Below are 17,232 nucleotides of genomic sequence, written 5' to 3'. Positions count from 1 at the left end.
AATGCAACGAGCTACTGCCTACTAGTGCTGAATTTGATTAGTCTTAAGGTGGGTATTCCGGGTTAAAGTTTTGGGGACAATTTGCTGCTTGTGTTGCTGTCAAATATGCACATCACTCTGCTACTGCCTACTGAGTGCGTGAAAATATTATTGGTTGAATAATTCGGTACAACTCCTCTACTATTCATGATGTTGTAGAATGATTTTTCTGTGTCAGGAAAAATTGCTTGTGCTGTAAAATGCATTCATATTCATTTGTTTGGTTCATATACTACATTTAGAGCCAAAAAAATTGAATGAATACCCAGCCTTCATTTCCTGGCGCCGCCACTGTGACGCCGTGGTGGCATCAACGACAAAAGAGGTATGGCAAGATCAATACATTGAGCATGCTTAAAGATGGGACGAAGGAAGATGGTAACGACGGATTCTAGAGAGTGTACATGCGGTTGGTGCTCCTGGCTAGCAGGCGGACTGTTTGGTGAGGCCACCGGTTAATCGGTCTGGTTGCGTGCAAATCGAGCAGCCGTGGTGTACGTGCGTATATCTCGCCGGACCAGTCATCAAAGCTTTGCTTTGCTTCGTCGCCGTCGGTGCCGGAAGTGCTGGAGGCTGGGCCAACCGTGGGCGGGATGGGAATGCCTATGCACGTCCCCTCGTTATTTTAAAAATATTATTTAGGGTGCAACTTTAATCAATAACGCGTGCCACGTTTTTCTTTCATACCAGTACGGATCCAGATTGCAAATGAAAACCTCAAGAAAATGAGGATTGGACACAAAAGAACTCATCTATAACAACGCATGTGCGTCTCGTCAAAATCTCACAGGAAAAAGTAATTTTGTTTCTCATCTTATACCGAGGGAGGAACGACTTGGGATTGACAAAACTCAAACGTGTTGCGATTGTGTGAGCACCGAAACCATGTTGGCTAAGGTGAGAAGAAGGATAAGTCACGACATAGATGGGATACGTCCAACTTGGACTTGGCGACGAATTTGAGGAAGCCCTGGCTTGTTCTCCGGCGGTGTTCTGGAGTGAAGACGCGCTCCGGCGTGTCGCGGCGGACTAGCGGTGGCTGGCCCTCCTTCCCCGTCACACTCAGCGTGAACTTGGCCCTCACCTCCATGGCTGGGCCGAGATAACGCAGGTAGGAGGAGGCGTGGCCGTCCTTGTCGTCCGGATAGAAGGTGATCTGCCAGTCATGGCCGCCGAAGCTGAAGACGGGCGAAGTGACGCGCGCGTGGAAGCCCGCGTCCTTGAGCTGCGAGTAGTTGGTCACCTCGAAACTGAACGACCCGGTGACGTGCTTTATGATGCGTCTCGATGTGGACGACGCGCCCATCGTGACCGGCAGCGGCGGCGCCATCTTCGTGACCGGCGGCGGCACCGGTTCCTCCTGGCCGCGCGGTCGCCGGTCTTCGGAGCTCAGCTCCTGGCCCAATGCCGGAGAAGGGCACGCGGTGCGTCGTCGAGGTCGTCGGCGTGGAGCCGGCCATCTTCGAGATGCTCCTTCACTACGTCTACACGGACTTGCTGCCGGCGTGCCGCGACGAAGGAGGGTACGACGCCATGGTGATGGAGCACCTGCTGGTCGCCGCAGGCAAGTACGGGCTGGAAAAGTTGAAACTCATGTGTGAAGAGGAGCTGTGCATAAGGATCGATGAGGAGGCCGTCATGACCACGTACGTGCCGACGGATCAACACCGTTGTGTCCGACCTAAGGATGGGGTGCGCTTAGAGTTTAAGCCGCCAAAGAAAGTGTCGGGCACCGTCCTGAAGTTCAAGGAGCGCTTCATCTCGACGTGTTGCCGGCCGCTAGCATCGGAGGGAAGAGTCTTGGGGATCCAGGGGCACGGATCGGATGGCAAAAGATCAGCCGTATAGCACGCCTGACCGACTTCTTTCCACCGAGGAACACAATCGACCAAATTGCTAAAAGCACTGCAACGAAAGATTGTACAGGCTACACGTGAAAGCTACATGAATAATAGTCCCAGAACTACACTTGCAACAAAATATAACATTCGTACAGGCTACACGTTAAAGCTACAAGAATAATAGTCCCAGAACTACACTTGCAACAAAATATGACATTCATAGCAGCAACATCACACTTGCAAGATGGAGAAGAAAAGGGGGGCCACTTCACTATCTTACTCATTTACAATGTTTCACGGTACATACTGCTCTGCAAACGCAAAAGAACAGGTAAAATGTGTTGCCGCCAAGGCAGTCAAAGAATCGCTTCAATCTCCTCTCTATTTTCATATCAACTCCTCCCATGAACTCTCCCGAAAAATTAAACCATAAGCCACACCGACTATGGCTTATGGCAAACGTTGCAAGTCCTCCCAATAAAAAGACGGACAATGACCAGCAACTAGTAGGTGAATTGACAGGGTAGGCAAAACTGCGAGTCCTCTTAGATGTATACCCCGAAAAGCCAAAAGGGTAAAGTCAAGATTCTTCTTCCAAAGAAATCAGATAACACAGCGGTATGACAAGTTTACATGTATTTGCCTGGATACATACTGGTCGCGGAAGGAACCATGATTGGATGAATGGCCTGGAATGGCTGCACAAGCGTTGCAGGGCTCGGCATCACCATGGGCAGGTTCCCAGTTGCCATGACTGGCGGAGCCCCAAAGAACGGGGCAGTGCCTGCTGAAGAGGGCATGAAAATATGGCATCAGTATGATAACAAAAACGCTTCAATACTTTTTATTATTATTCGATCAAAGACAATGAGGCTGAAACCTGTAATGTCTGTTACCTTGAAACTTTTGCAAGCTAGCTTGATGCGAGTTCAACAGCAAAGGGCGAGGCCATACTTGGGACATAACTGGTGTTCCACGCATAGCATCCTTCAATAGAGAAAATAACAGATAAGACAGAATGAGCCAGAAGAAAATGTATGTCCATTCTAGTTCTCTTATCAAAATTCTGTGTCCGTTCCAGTTTATATTTACAGTAAACATTTGCGTTGTTGCACCAGGGTTTGTTACATGGATGAGATTTTAAGAAGCCAGCCGGTTAAGGAAAAAATTAAAAACCATTTGATAAGCAAGTGAATTTGATGCACAAAATAAGTCTATACAGCATCAGGGTCACAACATCCATCGCAAACACTGAAGCCGCAAGATACTAATGTGTGATGCTAATCTCCACTAACCAACGTTCAAGGTTTACCGAGGCAGTAAGATATCTATCTATATCTATACCTAATAATAAAGGGATTAGTGCTTCTGTCCGTCAGTCATTAAATTACCCCTGGAGTTGTTAATAATTACCCACCTTGCCACCAGTAAGTGGAAAAAAACAGTTTACTTTTTCCCTTCTAAAATCACCGACAGCTACAGCTTATTAATAGTAAGCCCCTGACATACATCACAAGCGCCCGAGAGGCGTAGTGGTATGAGCCTCACTGCTTCACACCTGAGACCTGGGTTCGATCCCGAAGCTCCAGTTTCGGCCCAGCTACTCTATTTTTATCCTTTCTATTTTCAGGCAGATTCAAAAGAAAATATTTAATCATAACTTTCAAATCCCAACTCCAAAATTAACATGTTATATATGGAAATCACTCAAAAATGTGTAGATTTCAAATATGTTATTATATTAATCATTTCTAAAATTCCGTTTAGGATGCAACCTTAATTAATATCTTCTTTATATGGGGTATTTTGGAAATGCCGGCTTAACGTTGATATTTCTGTTCCCTAATAAATTGGAAACATCTTGAGTACACTTCAAAAATCATCAAACCTCATGTTTTTTGCGCAACACCACTTATCATGTTGTTTGTCGTGTGGCATCGTGAAGATTTCAAGGGATTCGATGTTGTCAGGTGTGAGTATGAGGGATGATTTTTTTTCCGTTGCAATGCACGGGCATGTTTTGCTAGTCTATTTCTAAAAACAATTTTATTTGCAAAGTTCAGCTTGGATAATTTCTAGATAGGCATGTTTCTACAATTATGCATGTATCATCCTCCTCCTATGAAAGAGATCCCCTTGAACCCTTGATACAAACAGCAATGGCTCACCTGAGAAACTGGATGAACATAAACAACAGGACTGAACTTCCCATCGACCATCTATAAAGCATGAAATAAAACAATTTGGTTCAGCTGAGTAGCAAATGACAATAATTTCAACTAATAAATAGACACAAATGAACAGATTTCTAAATTAATATGGACTACATATCTTACTGAAAAATAAATATAGGACTTACAGGCTGAGGACTAGGGCTGATATAGGTTGATCCCACTTGCAAGGGGTGATATGGTGTACCGAGTCTTGCAGGATCTAGCCTTCCGACATTATGCCCCACAACCTGTCATGCAAAAAATGTAGACAGCAGCGTGCATCAAAATTCAGAAGCATGAACATATCATAGTTAACCATGTGTAAGAGTTGACATCTTATGTCGTATTTCGCTTGTATCACATGATATATAATATGGTGGTGCATCCAGCTAAAAGAAATCAAGTTACTTACTGATTGAACATATTGAGGTGACATTCCAAAGTTTCCAGGAGCCAGGTTATTATAATGAACAACCTTGCTGGATAGAGACGAACTGCCTTGATGCGAGTGAGTTTGAAATACAGGTACACCAGTTGGAACTCCAGAGACCGAGTTTGAGATATAGTTTGGGTTAACGGGGGATGCAGCTGCAAGTACTGGTCTGGAACTTGCAAAAGATGGAGCGAAGACCTTAGCATGGGGATTGAGTTTGGATTCCTGACATAATAATGTTAAAAGGCAAAATGAATAGACTGATAACAATGAACTGCATGTCATATATATAATGTAGTACTGAAGATGATAATAAAGCACAGGAAGGTTCATGAACACCAGTAAAAAAGGCATTGGAAGTAGGGCATGTACAAATGCAAGATGCATTTACATGGGTGCTTAAAGATGAGTATAGGCAAGTGCCAAAGTAAGAGGCATCTCCCCATGCAAGACAACTACTCCCTCCGTACCGAAATACTTGTAGTTGGGGGAACTTTTACTAGTTTCCCCCAGCTACAAGTATTTCGGTACAGAGGTAGTATGTCTTGTAGAGGCTTAGATTGTTGTTTTATCTACCAATTAGATCAAAGATATATGCACAAGCACCTAAGACGTGCCAGCGCCTATTTAAGCATCGACAGTACAACATTAGAACAATTGTCCTACGTGGAAAGAAACAGTTCTCTTCTACACGCTCCCACCTGGCAATGTTGCACGTGCCTTATTTGAATCTTTTCAGAAAAAAGAAAACTTCTATGCATCATAATCCAAAATAGGAATGCACTATCATAGCAGCAATACTTTGGTCAAGAACATTGACCCTTGGCAGGCCGTATTTAATTTTACGACTAGATTCTAAAGTATTTTCCCTGTGCATTCAGTTATCGACAATAATTTTATGTTTGGCATGAGAGTACTAAGTATAATGCTTAGAAAAGGCACACATTTAGGAAATAATTGAGATAATCAATAAATCAGTACACTTAAGCATTATGTGCGGAGTTGAGTTAATATATAAATTTGTATTTCAGTACTTGCATCTGCAATAATATTATTAGCAACATAGTATTATACATTACTATTGAGAAAATGCATACATTTACAACATATTGCGATAATCAATAAATCAGTATAGTTAAGCATTGTACATAGTTGAAATAATACATAAATTCGTACAGTTTATTACTATGCTTTGCTCCAAATGGAGATACATGGCAGGGAGTACTACTTTATAAGGAAGAATAAGATGTAGACAAATCTATCGCTATTAACACATACCAAAAGAGCTCACCTTAGCAGTGGTTTTGCTTGACATGACAGCTTTAATAGATGAATTGTTGATGGGTTGAGATGTTTTAACATTTGAAGCTACCACAGGAGTAGCTAAAACTGAATTAACAACATTTCCCTCTTTTGATCCAATATCAGCAGAAGTTGGAATTGCATTCCAATTTGGCACTATATGTTCAATTGGAGAGCAGACATTTGCAGCATTACTGTTCACTGAGAAATCAGAAAGGTTTAGTGCAAGGAAGGGAAGGATGAAAGGGCTATCTGAATAGAAGACAAAAAGGGCTAGAGTTAGTACTTGGAGCAGTTTTCCCAGTGGGGTTATCACTATTCTGACACAGCCTGCTGCACTTCTCAACCTGTCTGTGACAGAAATAGCATTAATGAAGGTCAACAATGAATAAGACATGGTAAAAATAAGCAGAATACAATCAAGTAGAATATATTGCTTGATGTACATTCTGAACCAGCAATGAAAAATTGTAACGGTTAAAGGTATCCAGTTACTGGGGGCAAGCAATCGGTATACTTTGGTGGATACACATTTACAGACCTGGATGCTTTTGGGTCTCCCAAATGTGAAGTTTGAGGCTGCGTCAATCCACTGGCTGCCACCACATCACAAGCACTAGTTTTAGAAATATCTTTAGTAGCAAGGGAGAAGTCCTGGCAAAACAACCATTTTTGTCAGCTCCATCAGAAGGCAATGTGTTTCAACTAACATATAAGTGCATTAAACCTACCTTTGCAATCACTTGCACAAGATCATCTGGGAGAACAACAAGAGTGTCCACAAAAGCTCCCAGCACTAGATTGGCATTGTCCTTTCCGTTTGCAATCTTCCTTGCTTTCTTTAGCACAACACCTGCTCAACACAAAACCATTAATCCAATGTGTTCTCCCCCAAAACTAAAATTTGGTAGAACACAACAAACATTATACTGCCCAAGACTCGAAAGTACGAAGTATATGAGCAGTTGACAAACTCAAATTATGAGGTAAAAAGGACTTAAAGGAGTTGAGACTATCAGATCACAGTAGAGATGATGTGAAATCAAGGTCAATCCACAAATTGTGCGCATGATCTCCCAAGGAAAAGGATATTTCCTGGAGAACTTGCAAAAAAATCTAAGAGAACGAATTAATAAGCAAAATAAAGGGACTGATGTAGCAATATTGCCCCCAAGGCGGAAATCCCAAGAGCAATTAGAATACATAAACCACATCATTTTCAATGGTATCGAGAAATCCACCCGGAATTGTTCATCACAGCTCAAATGTAGAGTGAAACCGAACCGGTAATTTCATTACACTGCATGTCCTTCATAATGCCCGATAATAACTATTTACCTTTGTACTGTTGTTGGATCTCACAATCGAGCATAATCGCTTTGATCACGGAATGAAAGCATTCGTCTATTATAACTCATTTCCACAACATAGCACGCACCAAGTCCCCCCAGAGACCAAAAACAGCAACAAGGGGCAAGGGAATTCGCCCCTAAATCCACAAGAATGATTCATACAACATCGCTGCAGCACGTGATCTGTAACTGGAACAGGGAAAGCAGAAACACTTTTCCCGTGATCTGGATGAACTGCATTTGAATCCACCCTGATGCGCAAGAGATCCTCCATATGACGCTTCAGGCTCACGGCAGGGCGGCGATATAGGAAGGAGAGAAGGGAGAAGGAAACAATCTAGATGCACTTGCATTGTAGAAACCCGGATCGCTCGAACCAGTCCAGATACAATTCCCAGCACAATTTCTCCCCGAAATCAGGAAGACCGAACGACCAGGATCTCGGCCTCTATAGAGCAGACCACACGCAGCCGCCCCCATCGCAGAAGATGAACATAACCCAGCGATCTCCACCACCCGCCCCCGAATCCGCCCCAGCCCCAGCGCCAGAACAAAATACTAGCAACACGCGGCATCCCGGCGGCCGCGGCAGGTCGAGGAACAAGCAGATCACAGCCCATTCCCAGGAAAAAATAAACAGGGACGAACCAGGTCGGGTCGCGTCACTAGGCACGCGGCATCCACTATCTCCACCGAGCAGCCGGATCACGGCCCGAGCGGCCATTCGCGTGATCCCGGGACCCGACGCCGTCCCCGAACCAGACCCACGAGAGATGGAGGGAGGGAGGGGGGAGAGGGGGGCGCGCACCGTATCCGGCGTCGAGGGAGGCGGTGTGGAAGACGCCGGCGTAGGCGGATCCGTCGCGGACCTGGACCTCGACGGGGAGGCCGACCATGCAGACGGTCGCCAGCAGCAGCGCCTCGCAGACGGCCGGCGGCGCCGGCGCCGGCGCCGCCTTGGCCTTTTTGGGGCGGGCCATGGGGTGGTGGGGAGGAGAGGGGGGAGGCGACGAGGCAGAGGCCAGGGTGGGCGGAAAGGCGAGCGAGGGGGGGGAAGGAGCCCGGGCGGGCGCGTGCCGCGTGCGGCCGTGTGTCTGACGGACGGGTCGGATTTGGATCGAGGAGGTCGCGGATCTTGATGCATGCGCGCGCGCGCGACAACGGCAAGGAATCTCGGGCTGTACATGTGCTACAGCGCCCTGTCTGGAATTATGGCTGGCTCTGGCTGCCTTTCTCGTCACCCTTGTCGCTTTGCAGCTGGCGTCTGTAACTCTGTGATTACTTTAGTTTTTTTTTCATATGGTGATTCAAAATGTTGGCTCTACTTTCTACTAATGCACTACGTTAAGTAATCAGGGCCACTCCGACGCCGTACACCAGGGAGAGAGGACTCCTTCAAACCATTTCTAGATTTCCACGGACATTTAGAAGCGATTTGATGTACCGCGCTTATCTTTAGATTCGTCATCAAATGTTTCATCCGTTAGCTATATACATAGCCAATTTGTCATCAAATGTTTCATTAGTTAGCTACATACATAGCCGGGTAATAGTTTTTAATTTTTCGTGAGATCAAATGTTATTCTGTTCTTTTCCAATCGATGGTCTTTGAGTATTGTATTACTCACTTCGTCCCATAACATAAGAGTTTTTTTGACACTCTTAGACCTAATTTGGTTGCAAGGGGAGAATATCTCAGGGCTCTAATCCTCCACCGGGAGATTTCCATGCCCATGGGAGATCCTCTCCTTCTATGACAGGGAGATCACCTCTGCAATTTGGAGGACAGTGGAGAGGGGAGGAGATCGCTAGATGCGCCAGCGTCAGGAGTGGCTTTTCTCCCCGACATATATAGGCATGGTTTTCTCTCCCAGGGAAAGGAAGGGGATCAGGGGAGAATATCCCAGCAAGCGAGCAGACCAAATGTCGCGGTGGTTTTGCACGGCCGAGTTTGCCTCGTGGGCTATGTGCCCTGGTTTTTGACGGGGATCTTCCCCTGGGATCACAGGCTACCAAACTAGCCGACCAAGGGAGTAGTAGAAAGTAGAACCAAAATGCTCTGCTCTTGCAGTAAAAAAGATATATGTACGGAGCAATTATTAGATATAAACAGAACAATAGATAGAACCAAAATGTCACCAAACAAAAGGGAGATTGCAACTACGACTACAAAGACATCAAAATAATTGACAAATCCACGGCTGAACCAAGTGCTAATCAAACCATTCTAGTAATACTGTATGAAACAAACACTATCAAACGAAATTCCACGGTCGACAGCACCAAGCATGCCATGCCCTGTGATCTGATCTGCCCATGTGGCCGATCAGGCCACCAGACCAAAGCTGTTGGGTTATCATCTTCTCTGATAAAAGGAAGAATCCAAACCACAAAGCAACAACATAAACAAATGCAGCAGGAAGCAAACGGTACAAATAGTATATAATTTAACAGCAGAAGATAGCAACGGTAAATAACAGTAGACAAGGACATGCGGCGAAACAAAGCTAAGTTTCCAAGTACATATCCAAAGGATCACCACAGCGGGACAGACAACAGCTGATCATAATATAGTGCATAATAACACAACAATAGACCTTGCCATGGGGCAATCAAAATCCGGAGTCCAGGAACCGTCTCTCTCTATCGACAGGTGCTACAACATTAGCCTTGACAGTGCCTTCAAACAGGGGTTCTCATCTGTCTGGACGACCCACGAGGAGGGCTCACTGCAGAAATGGTAAGTTTTAGATTAGCCAGGCTGCTGGTGGTATTAAGTACTAATAAGATTATCAAGAGCTAAGATTTGCGCTTATATAGATAGGGGACTTCACCTGTTGCGGTGGCGGTGGCTGCGGTGCCGCTGCTGGTTGTTGGTAGTTGGGATAACCAGCATAGGCTCCATAACCATACAAGTTAGGGTCTTGAGGCTGTGCATACCCTTGTCCATAAGCCTCGTAGCCTTGTCCATATCCAGCATAGTAACCACCAGCAGCACCAGCAGCAGCACCTGCACCCCACTGGCTGGCTTCCTGAGGCTGAAAATGTTCATGTGTTATATATTACCCACTTTACATCTAGTATACATACAACTCAAGACAGGATAGAAGTTTAGCATGCAAGAATTAAACCTGAGTTTGTTTGTTTGAAGGGCTTCGTCCCCATGAAAGCCTCACATTCTGACCACCAACCAAGGTCCCTTGCAGCAATTGCAGAGCTTGCTCAGCAGAAGGCCTGAATATGCAGTCAGAAGAGTAACTTAGAAGGAAGTACTTCAAAAATACGCGCACAAGAAACAACTAAACTATTAAACAGAAAAAAATCGACCTGTTAGCATACTGAACAAAGCCACATCTCTTCCCAACAGGGATCTTGACATGGACAACTTCCCCATATGGAGCAAACACTTGTTTCAAGGCATCTTCAGTGACATTGGGGTCAAGGCCACCAACAAATATCTGAGACCAAAGAAACAACTATGTTCAACACACTGAAATTCAATTGGTGTAATACAGAAAAGTAGAACTAAGAACGCACGGTGGTATTGTTAGGATCATTGTCAGACTGAGCTCCTTGAGTATTTGTATTTGGAATTGGTACTGTAAATGAAAGCAAAAAAAAGTGAAGGAAATACGTTGTAAGACTTGTTAAATAACAAAGAATAAATAAACATGAATGCATATCATGCAAGAGACACAAAATTTAAATGATAAATATACCATGTCACTAAAGCAGTGCAAAAGCTAAATAAATAAATAACATGTGACTAAAGCAGTGCATAATAAGATAGATAAATAAATAAGGAATAATTACCAAAAGGTCATACAAAATTCACTTAGCAAAAATTTGAGATGGGAAGTTTAACTCTCAATGCATGTGGAAGGGATTCCATCTCTCAACTGCTAAACTCTGGTGAACGAAGCAATCACGACACAATATACCAGTTTACTTTGCATGTGTATATTCTGATTGAGCATGGACCATAGCATTTTTATTTATACACAGGAAAGGTGTTCTAAAGATATACATACATTATAGTGACAGATAACTAGTACTCCCTCCGTCCCGAAGTAAGTGTCGCTGACTTGGTACAACTTTGTACTAAAGTTGTTTTGGGGGACGGAGGGAGTAGGAAAGTAAAAAATAAATAGAAGAACCAGAAACAGACTACAAACTTAGGACAGCAAACTTAGGGCATAACTGATTTAAATAAGAAATGCCACAGCTCAAGTCAATTGCAGGGCATATATGGTGGAACTGTTGATATGCTGCTTCCGGATAGCATGAGTTTACTATATTTTATTTATCTAATTGAGCATTAAATGATGCAAATCCATGCTGAAACCATTATACTAATGAATAATGTCTTCTTGCATGCAAAAAAAAGGTAATACCTAGCTTTGCATTGTTCAGACACAAACAAGTAGAACAACATGAATTTATAAAAGGACAAAGGCACCATAAAACATAGCAATCAGGTATGCATGAGAAGTAAATGTATACATGTAATAGCAGAAGGCCATTGCAGCGACATGAGATTGACAACATTTACCTCTCTCCTGAACCCCAGTTGTCTTTCTATTTGCTGCTGGACCAATGCGCATAGGTCTGGAAGAACAGGGCATTCCATTCATTTCAGTCATGGCTCGAGCTTGCTCTGTAGGGTCACCAAACTTCACAAACCCATAGCCTTTTGAACGCATTGTCATCTTGTCAGTTACAACCTTTGCGCCCTTCACTGAAGGGTAATGGACCCTGAATGTCTCCTGTAACATGTAGTCTGTAACATCAGCTGCCAAATCCCCAACAAAGATTGTATAGTCCGGGGTATCATCACGCTTTTCACCAGCACTGGCCCAGTTCAGTCTGTATGCCAACTCAACATTTGGCATCATTTGACCATTGAATGTCTGAAGAACTCGCTCAGCGGCTGCATGGCTTGCAAACTCGACAAAGCCATAGCCCTGAAGCTGTCCAGTTTGCTTGTCACGGATAAGCTTCACAGATTGGAACTGCAAATTAACAAAAAAGGTCATCTTTAGCAACTTTACATATAACACATGGTCTGCAGAACATGCACACACATGTGTAAAAGGGTACATATATAAGCAGGAACAAACACATCAGTTAGCTAGAGAATTTTTATTTTCACAAGACGCAGTTGACAGTTTTAGTCTTCACAACACCAATCATACAACCGTGCCAAAACACCCAACTGCTCCAGAACCACAGCTAAAGCTTGATTTTCTTTCCCTGTGACGAAGACATAATCCACGGAAAAGTAACTCGCCTCGCAGTTCTACCATCACAACTAAATCCCTAACCCTTTTACATCTAGACCCGCGACGCGCGTGCATCCACTAGGGCAAGCCGAGCCCGAACAAATCTCGCATCAGAGCGACGGGCCGAACGAATCTGGGGTCGGACAGATCGGGACACGTACCTCCCCGGTGTTGGCGAAGCAGCTGTAGATGTAGTTCTCGTCCATCCAGTACTGGAGGTCCCCGATCCAGAGCGTCCTGACCTCGTCCGAGGCCGCGGGGGCGGCGGGGGCCTGCGGCGCGGCGTAGTACTGCTGCGGGGCGGGCACCTGGCCGTAGGGCGCGGCCTGGGGCGGCGGCTGGCCCCACATGGCCTGCGGCGGCGGCTGCTGCTGCGGGGGCGGCTGCGCGTAGTGGGGCATCGGCGGCGGGATCGCGCCCCAGTGCGGCGGCTGCCCTCCCGCGCCCTGCGGCGGCATGGGGGCGCCCATGCCCGGCTGCGGCTGCGACGGCGGCGGTGGCTGCATCATGGCGACGGGGGAGGAGAGACCCGAACCCTAGGGAGGAGAGAGGGGGAGGGGAGAGGGACGGGAGAGAGGAGGGATACGGGGGAGGAGATGGGGATTTCAGGGCTGAGATTCGTCCGTGTACAGGGATTCCGGCTCTCCTTTTTTATTACCGTGGGCGAGTAGAGCGCGGCGCCCGTGTCCTGTTTCTTTTTTCTTGCCCCCCCCCCCCCCCCCCCCCCTAAAATTCCGCTTTTTTTCTAAAAGAAATTAGGACTCTTTTTCTGTAAAAAAATAAATATATATTGTTTTCTCAAAGCTTTCTTTTTTTCGAAATACTTACAATCTTTTTTTTGGATGAAAAACTTGCATTACTCAACTCATAGAGTTACCATCATCAGCAGGTTTACGTACTCAGGACCAGAACCTAACCATGTCACGGTTCTCCTTTGGTACGAACAAAAACTGTTAAACTGGCACTAGCCCTATTTCGGAATCGAGAAATATGAGTAATACAAGATTCACGAGGACTCAAAAGATGTCTAATTTCTATAACTAGAGAAGGATAAACTGATCTATCAATTTCTTTGGCTTGAATAAGCTTTACTGCCACACTTGAATCCATCATTATAGGAAGATCACTTTTCTGCAAATAAAATGAGACACCCTCCATGCATGCATACAACTCCACTTCAAGAGCATCTCTACGTGGACAATTTCCTACACGCCGAGAAAACAATATAGCCCATGCTGTCCCTGAGCACCATACCCGCTCCGGCAGAGCCCTCATCGGAAACTAAGCCATCGGTATTCAGTTTTCCCATCATCAGCAAGGAGGTTGCCAAGATTCAGTAGGTCGAGCAACTGCAACTTTATGTGGCCGAAAAAAATTCCGTATTCCATTTTCAGGTAGTCGCCACCGTCTTATCTTCCTGAGCAGGACACAAACCCTAACAAAACTCGAAGAAACATCTAAAAGCGAAGCTCTCCCGCCATTAAGGGCCATGATCCACCACGCAGCCATGGCCCTAAGGCCGCCGGAGATGAGGTGAACCGCCGCCGGCGGCGGCGGGAGGTAGAGGAACCCTAGATTTGTTTGGGGAAGGAGGTGACTAGAATTGTACTAATTGTGTGTCAATTAATATGGATGTGAGTAGTACAACTTTAGTATAAATTGTACTAAATTGTACTACTAAGTGTGCGTCAATTAATTTGGATCGGAGTGAGTACTAATTCCATTAACCAAAACAAGCACATATAATCAAAAGTATAAGGGGAAAATGCTTTGACCCAAAACACACTGCTAGGTGACACGGCGGCGATGGCGGCCTTGTTCGGCGATTCTGATGCCGCGGGCCGTCTAGGTGTTGCGCTTGACCTTCGTACGCCATCTCGAAGGCCAAACGGATCGATTCCCGATGAAAATGGGCCTCAGCAGCCACTGCATAGAGCTACACGATCACAGCCTCGTCGGCAGCGAAAAAGCGGATTTCAGCATCAGCGAGCGAGAAAGGTGCGGGATAGGGTAGCAGAGCTGCAAGGTGGTTGTAGGGCTGGAAAAAAAGCTCGAAACTCGTGAGCTAAACGAGTAGTTCGTGACTCGGTTCGAATCGACTCGAACTCGAAGAATAACGAGTCGAGCCAAGCTTTAGTTTAAGATCGTTTATAGACCAAGTTAAACGAGTCAATTTCACGAGTACTCGTGTAACTCGTTAGGCTCGGTATAAAAGATCAGCCACTCCCAATACAAAAAAAGATCAGCCACTCAGCACCCTATGTCCTAGGCGCACAACATAAGGCCTAGCCGTTGAAGGCCCAACCGTCTAGGAGACTCATGCGTTACAAGGAAATTACTATTGTTAGTGATATATATGTTTAATATATACATAATCATTTTTATAATATTTAAGGGTTTTATGTTCATACCTTTAACGACATTAACAAGCTAAACGAGTCAGCTCGCGAGTTATACGAGTCGAGCCAATCTTAGATTTGAGCTCGTTATAATAACAAGCCGAGTCGAGCTAACTCGTTAACGAAACGAGCTCTAGCGAGTCGAGCCGAGCTGGCTCGACTCGGCTCGAATTCCAGCCCTAGGTGGTTGCATGGAACGGTTCTGATGAAGAGGTTGGCTACGGGGCGGCGAGTCAATGCCGATAGAAATGTCGAGTGACCGACTGAATTACTAAGAAGTTGCGCCTTTGGAGTATAAATAGACAAGACAATTGCATTTTAAGGGACGGAAAGTTATACAGTTTTAAGAAATTATTGGTTTGATAGATCTGCTAAATAGGTGTTAATCCATAAAAAAGAATCTTTTTTGGTCCAAATGTAACTTTTGTTGATGCGCTAGATGCTAGAGATGCTTTTTAGAGACATGTCTCCCTTGATTTTGAGAAGCGAAGACATATGAGGCTAGCACTTTCTGTGAAAGGGGACTTTTCCAAACGGAAATACAAATGAATTTGTCATATCACAAAGAACAATGATGCACATTCATGACAGCTAGAAAAGGAACCATCCGCAACTAGCATTCAGACGGACGACAAGAGCCAATCATTGTGATGCCATCAAAAGAATTTTCCTTCTCAGAATTTCTCATATACGAAGTACAATGCAAAAAAGTTTTTTTTTATATCAGCACAAGGGGTTTGAATCCTTATACAAACAATCCGTCCACAGTGCACCTCGGCCGTTGCGCCATAGCCAGTCCGGACATCCCTACTACAGATTTTTTTTAAAACTATGACGTATTTTATAGCAAATTCGGAAACTATAGCATGCAGTGGAGAAAAATCAAAACTAGCACCCCGTCGGCCACGTGTGGGTCAAAAAGGGTGTTTCAGCCTCTCCTTGGCCGAAAAGGACTTTTCGGCCGTGCCTTGGCCGAAGAGGTGAGTACCTAGGCCGAAAAGAACTTTTTGGTCAGCAGTAGGCCGAAAAATCCCTTGGGCCCACCTTTTCACGTTAACGGGTGGCCGAAGTTGCATGGTTCCACTCTTCGGCTTACGTTAGGCCAAAATGTAATTTTTTTTTATTTTGGCATATAAATACTATGCATCCATTGCCCATCTTAAACATTGAAAAAAAAATCGCGCGACCCTTTTCCCTCAATATTTTCCTGCCAACTGTTTCCCTCCATATGTTCCCGCCACCCGTTTCCCGCCAACGCATTCCCGCCATATGTTCCCGCCAACCCTTTCCCGCCATACCGCAGTCGTTCTTTCCCGCCATTTTCTCCTCTCTACCTATAAAATCTCATTCACACGAAGGTGGATAAGCGGTCCAATATAGTGTAGTCGAGATGTCCCATTATCCTTTTGATCGTAGTTTTCACCCTGGGATGAGCAGATGTCTTCTGAGGCTAGCCACCGATTTCAGGATGGACAATAGGTTAATTCCATGGGACGAACTCACCGGTAGTGACACCATAATGAATGAGTTGGCTCACGAATTACGTAGGTCTGGGTGGCCTGAAAGGACCTATGAGGAGGTACATAAAGAACTTCTTAGGTTGCATGAAAGGTGGAAGAAGATAGTGGAGCCGAAGAGTGAAACTTTTAGAAGGACTGCAACAAAGCATCCATTTTTATGGACTGAGGACAGCGAGGACGAAGATGATATCCTATTGAAGTTGGCCGAAGTTGACGGGAAACGGGTGGCGGGAAGGGTTTGGTGGGAATATATGGAGGGAAAGAGTTGGCGGGAAAATATTGAGGGGAAAGGGTTGCGCGATTTTTTTTTCAATGTCTAAGATAGGCAATGGTTGCATAGTATTTATAAGCCAAAATAAAAAAATATTTCGGCCTACCGTAAGCCGAAGAGTGGAACCATGCAACTTCGGCCAACCATTAACATGAAAAGGTGGGCCTAACGGACTTTTCGGTCTACTGCTGACCAAAAAGGACTTTTTGGCCTACTGCTGACCAAAAAGGACTTTTCGGCCTACTGCTATTCAAAAAGGTCTTTTCGGACAGGTACGCACCTTTTCAGACAAGGCACGGCTGAAAAGTCCTTTTCGGCCAAGAGGAGGCTGAAAACTACCTTTTCGGCCCACAGGTGTCCGACAGGGTGCTAGTTTTGATTTTTTTTGGCATTGGATGTTGTAGTTTTCAAATTTGCTATTAAAAATGTGATAGTTTTGAAAAATAAATCCCTACCACAAGCGTCCAGACTGTTTCATTCTCGATCTCGTATCTAAGGCTGCCAGCTTTCTTTACAGCAACTCCAACGGATTGACCCAAATGGATGGTGATTTTATCCGTTTGAGTCGGCCAGGCGGACA

General features: G+C 45.0%; 4 protein-coding genes across 5 annotated transcripts; 1 reads left to right on the top strand and 3 right to left on the bottom strand.

Annotated features, from left to right (window-relative positions):
- Positions 1 to 555: 555 nt before the first annotated feature.
- Positions 556 to 1,987, bottom strand: LOC147986801 (BTB/POZ and MATH domain-containing protein 5-like). The gene has a single exon (XM_087544961.1). It carries the CDS (start codon positions 1,367 to 1,369, stop codon positions 932 to 934), a length of 438 nt encoding a protein of 145 aa, XP_087401087.1. The 5' UTR covers positions 1,370 to 1,987; the 3' UTR covers positions 556 to 931.
- On the top strand, positions 1,444 to 1,887 carry LOC147986802 (BTB/POZ and MATH domain-containing protein 2-like). Its single transcript, XM_087542163.1, has one exon. The coding sequence runs from the start codon at positions 1,444 to 1,446 to the stop codon at positions 1,885 to 1,887; it is 444 nt and encodes a 147-aa protein (XP_087398289.1).
- Positions 1,988 to 2,125: 138 nt separating the features above from the next.
- LOC125539781 (uncharacterized) lies at positions 2,126 to 8,253 on the bottom strand. Of its 2 annotated transcripts, none has more exons than XM_048703295.2 (10): positions 7,989 to 8,253; positions 6,560 to 6,681; positions 6,370 to 6,482; positions 6,115 to 6,179; positions 5,818 to 6,029; positions 4,506 to 4,751; positions 4,240 to 4,341; positions 4,049 to 4,099; positions 2,777 to 2,867; positions 2,126 to 2,667 (listed from the first exon to the last, which is right to left on the bottom strand). In XM_048703295.2, the coding sequence occupies exons 1-10, from the start codon at positions 8,158 to 8,160 to the stop codon at positions 2,510 to 2,512; spliced, it is 1,332 nt and encodes a 443-aa protein (XP_048559252.1). In that variant the 5' UTR covers positions 8,161 to 8,253; the 3' UTR covers positions 2,126 to 2,509. The 2 variants fall into 2 exon arrangements, with proteins under 2 accessions (XP_048559252.1, XP_048559253.1); XM_048703296.2 differs by having other exon boundaries at positions 2,126 to 2,664; positions 7,989 to 8,252.
- Positions 8,254 to 9,598: 1,345 nt separating this feature from the next.
- Positions 9,599 to 13,087, bottom strand: LOC125539782 (RNA-binding protein L). The gene is made up of 7 exons (XM_048703297.2): positions 12,624 to 13,087; positions 11,733 to 12,192; positions 10,718 to 10,779; positions 10,508 to 10,638; positions 10,312 to 10,414; positions 10,015 to 10,218; positions 9,599 to 9,909 (listed from the first exon to the last, which is right to left on the bottom strand). Exons 1-7 carry the CDS (start codon positions 12,969 to 12,971, stop codon positions 9,907 to 9,909), a joined length of 1,311 nt encoding a protein of 436 aa, XP_048559254.1. The 5' UTR covers positions 12,972 to 13,087; the 3' UTR covers positions 9,599 to 9,906.
- Between the last annotated feature and the right edge of the window lie 4,145 nt (positions 13,088 to 17,232).

This window comes from Triticum urartu, chromosome 2A (genome assembly GCF_056163025.1).
Source record: "Triticum urartu cultivar PI428250 chromosome 2A, HENAU_Tu73, whole genome shotgun sequence".
NCBI lineage: Eukaryota > Viridiplantae > Streptophyta > Magnoliopsida > Poales > Poaceae > Triticum > Triticum urartu.
This window is presented reverse-complemented; position numbering and strand designations above follow the sequence as displayed.

Excerpts from the sequence above, each read along its gene's own strand:
- LOC147986802 (XM_087542163.1), top strand. The coding sequence starts at position 1,444 with ATGCCGGAGAAGGGCACGCGGTGCGTCGTCGAGGTCGTCGGCGTGGAG.
- LOC125539782 (XM_048703297.2), bottom strand. The coding sequence starts at position 12,971 with ATGATGCAGCCACCGCCGCCGTCGCAGCCGCAGCCGGGCATGGGCGCC. Across the intron at positions 10,639-10,717 it reads ATGATCCTAACAATACCACC|ATATTTGTTGGTGGCCTTGA; the intron begins GTGCGTTCTTAG and ends CTTTGGTCTCAG. Across the intron at positions 10,219-10,311 it reads CTTCAAACAAACAAACTCAG|CCTCAGGAAGCCAGCCAGTG; the intron begins GTTTAATTCTTG and ends GAACATTTTCAG.
- LOC125539781 (XM_048703295.2), bottom strand. The coding sequence starts at position 8,160 with ATGGCCCGCCCCAAAAAGGCCAAGGCGGCGCCGGCGCCGGCGCCGCCG. Across the intron at positions 6,180-6,369 it reads GGAGACCCAAAAGCATCCAG|ACAGGTTGAGAAGTGCAGCA; the intron begins GTCTGTAAATGT and ends TTTCTGTCACAG. Across the intron at positions 4,752-5,817 it reads CAAGCAAAACCACTGCTAAG|GAATCCAAACTCAATCCCCA; the intron begins GTGAGCTCTTTT and ends TTATTATGTCAG.
- LOC147986801 (XM_087544961.1), bottom strand. The coding sequence starts at position 1,369 with ATGGCGCCGCCGCTGCCGGTCACGATGGGCGCGTCGTCCACATCGAGA.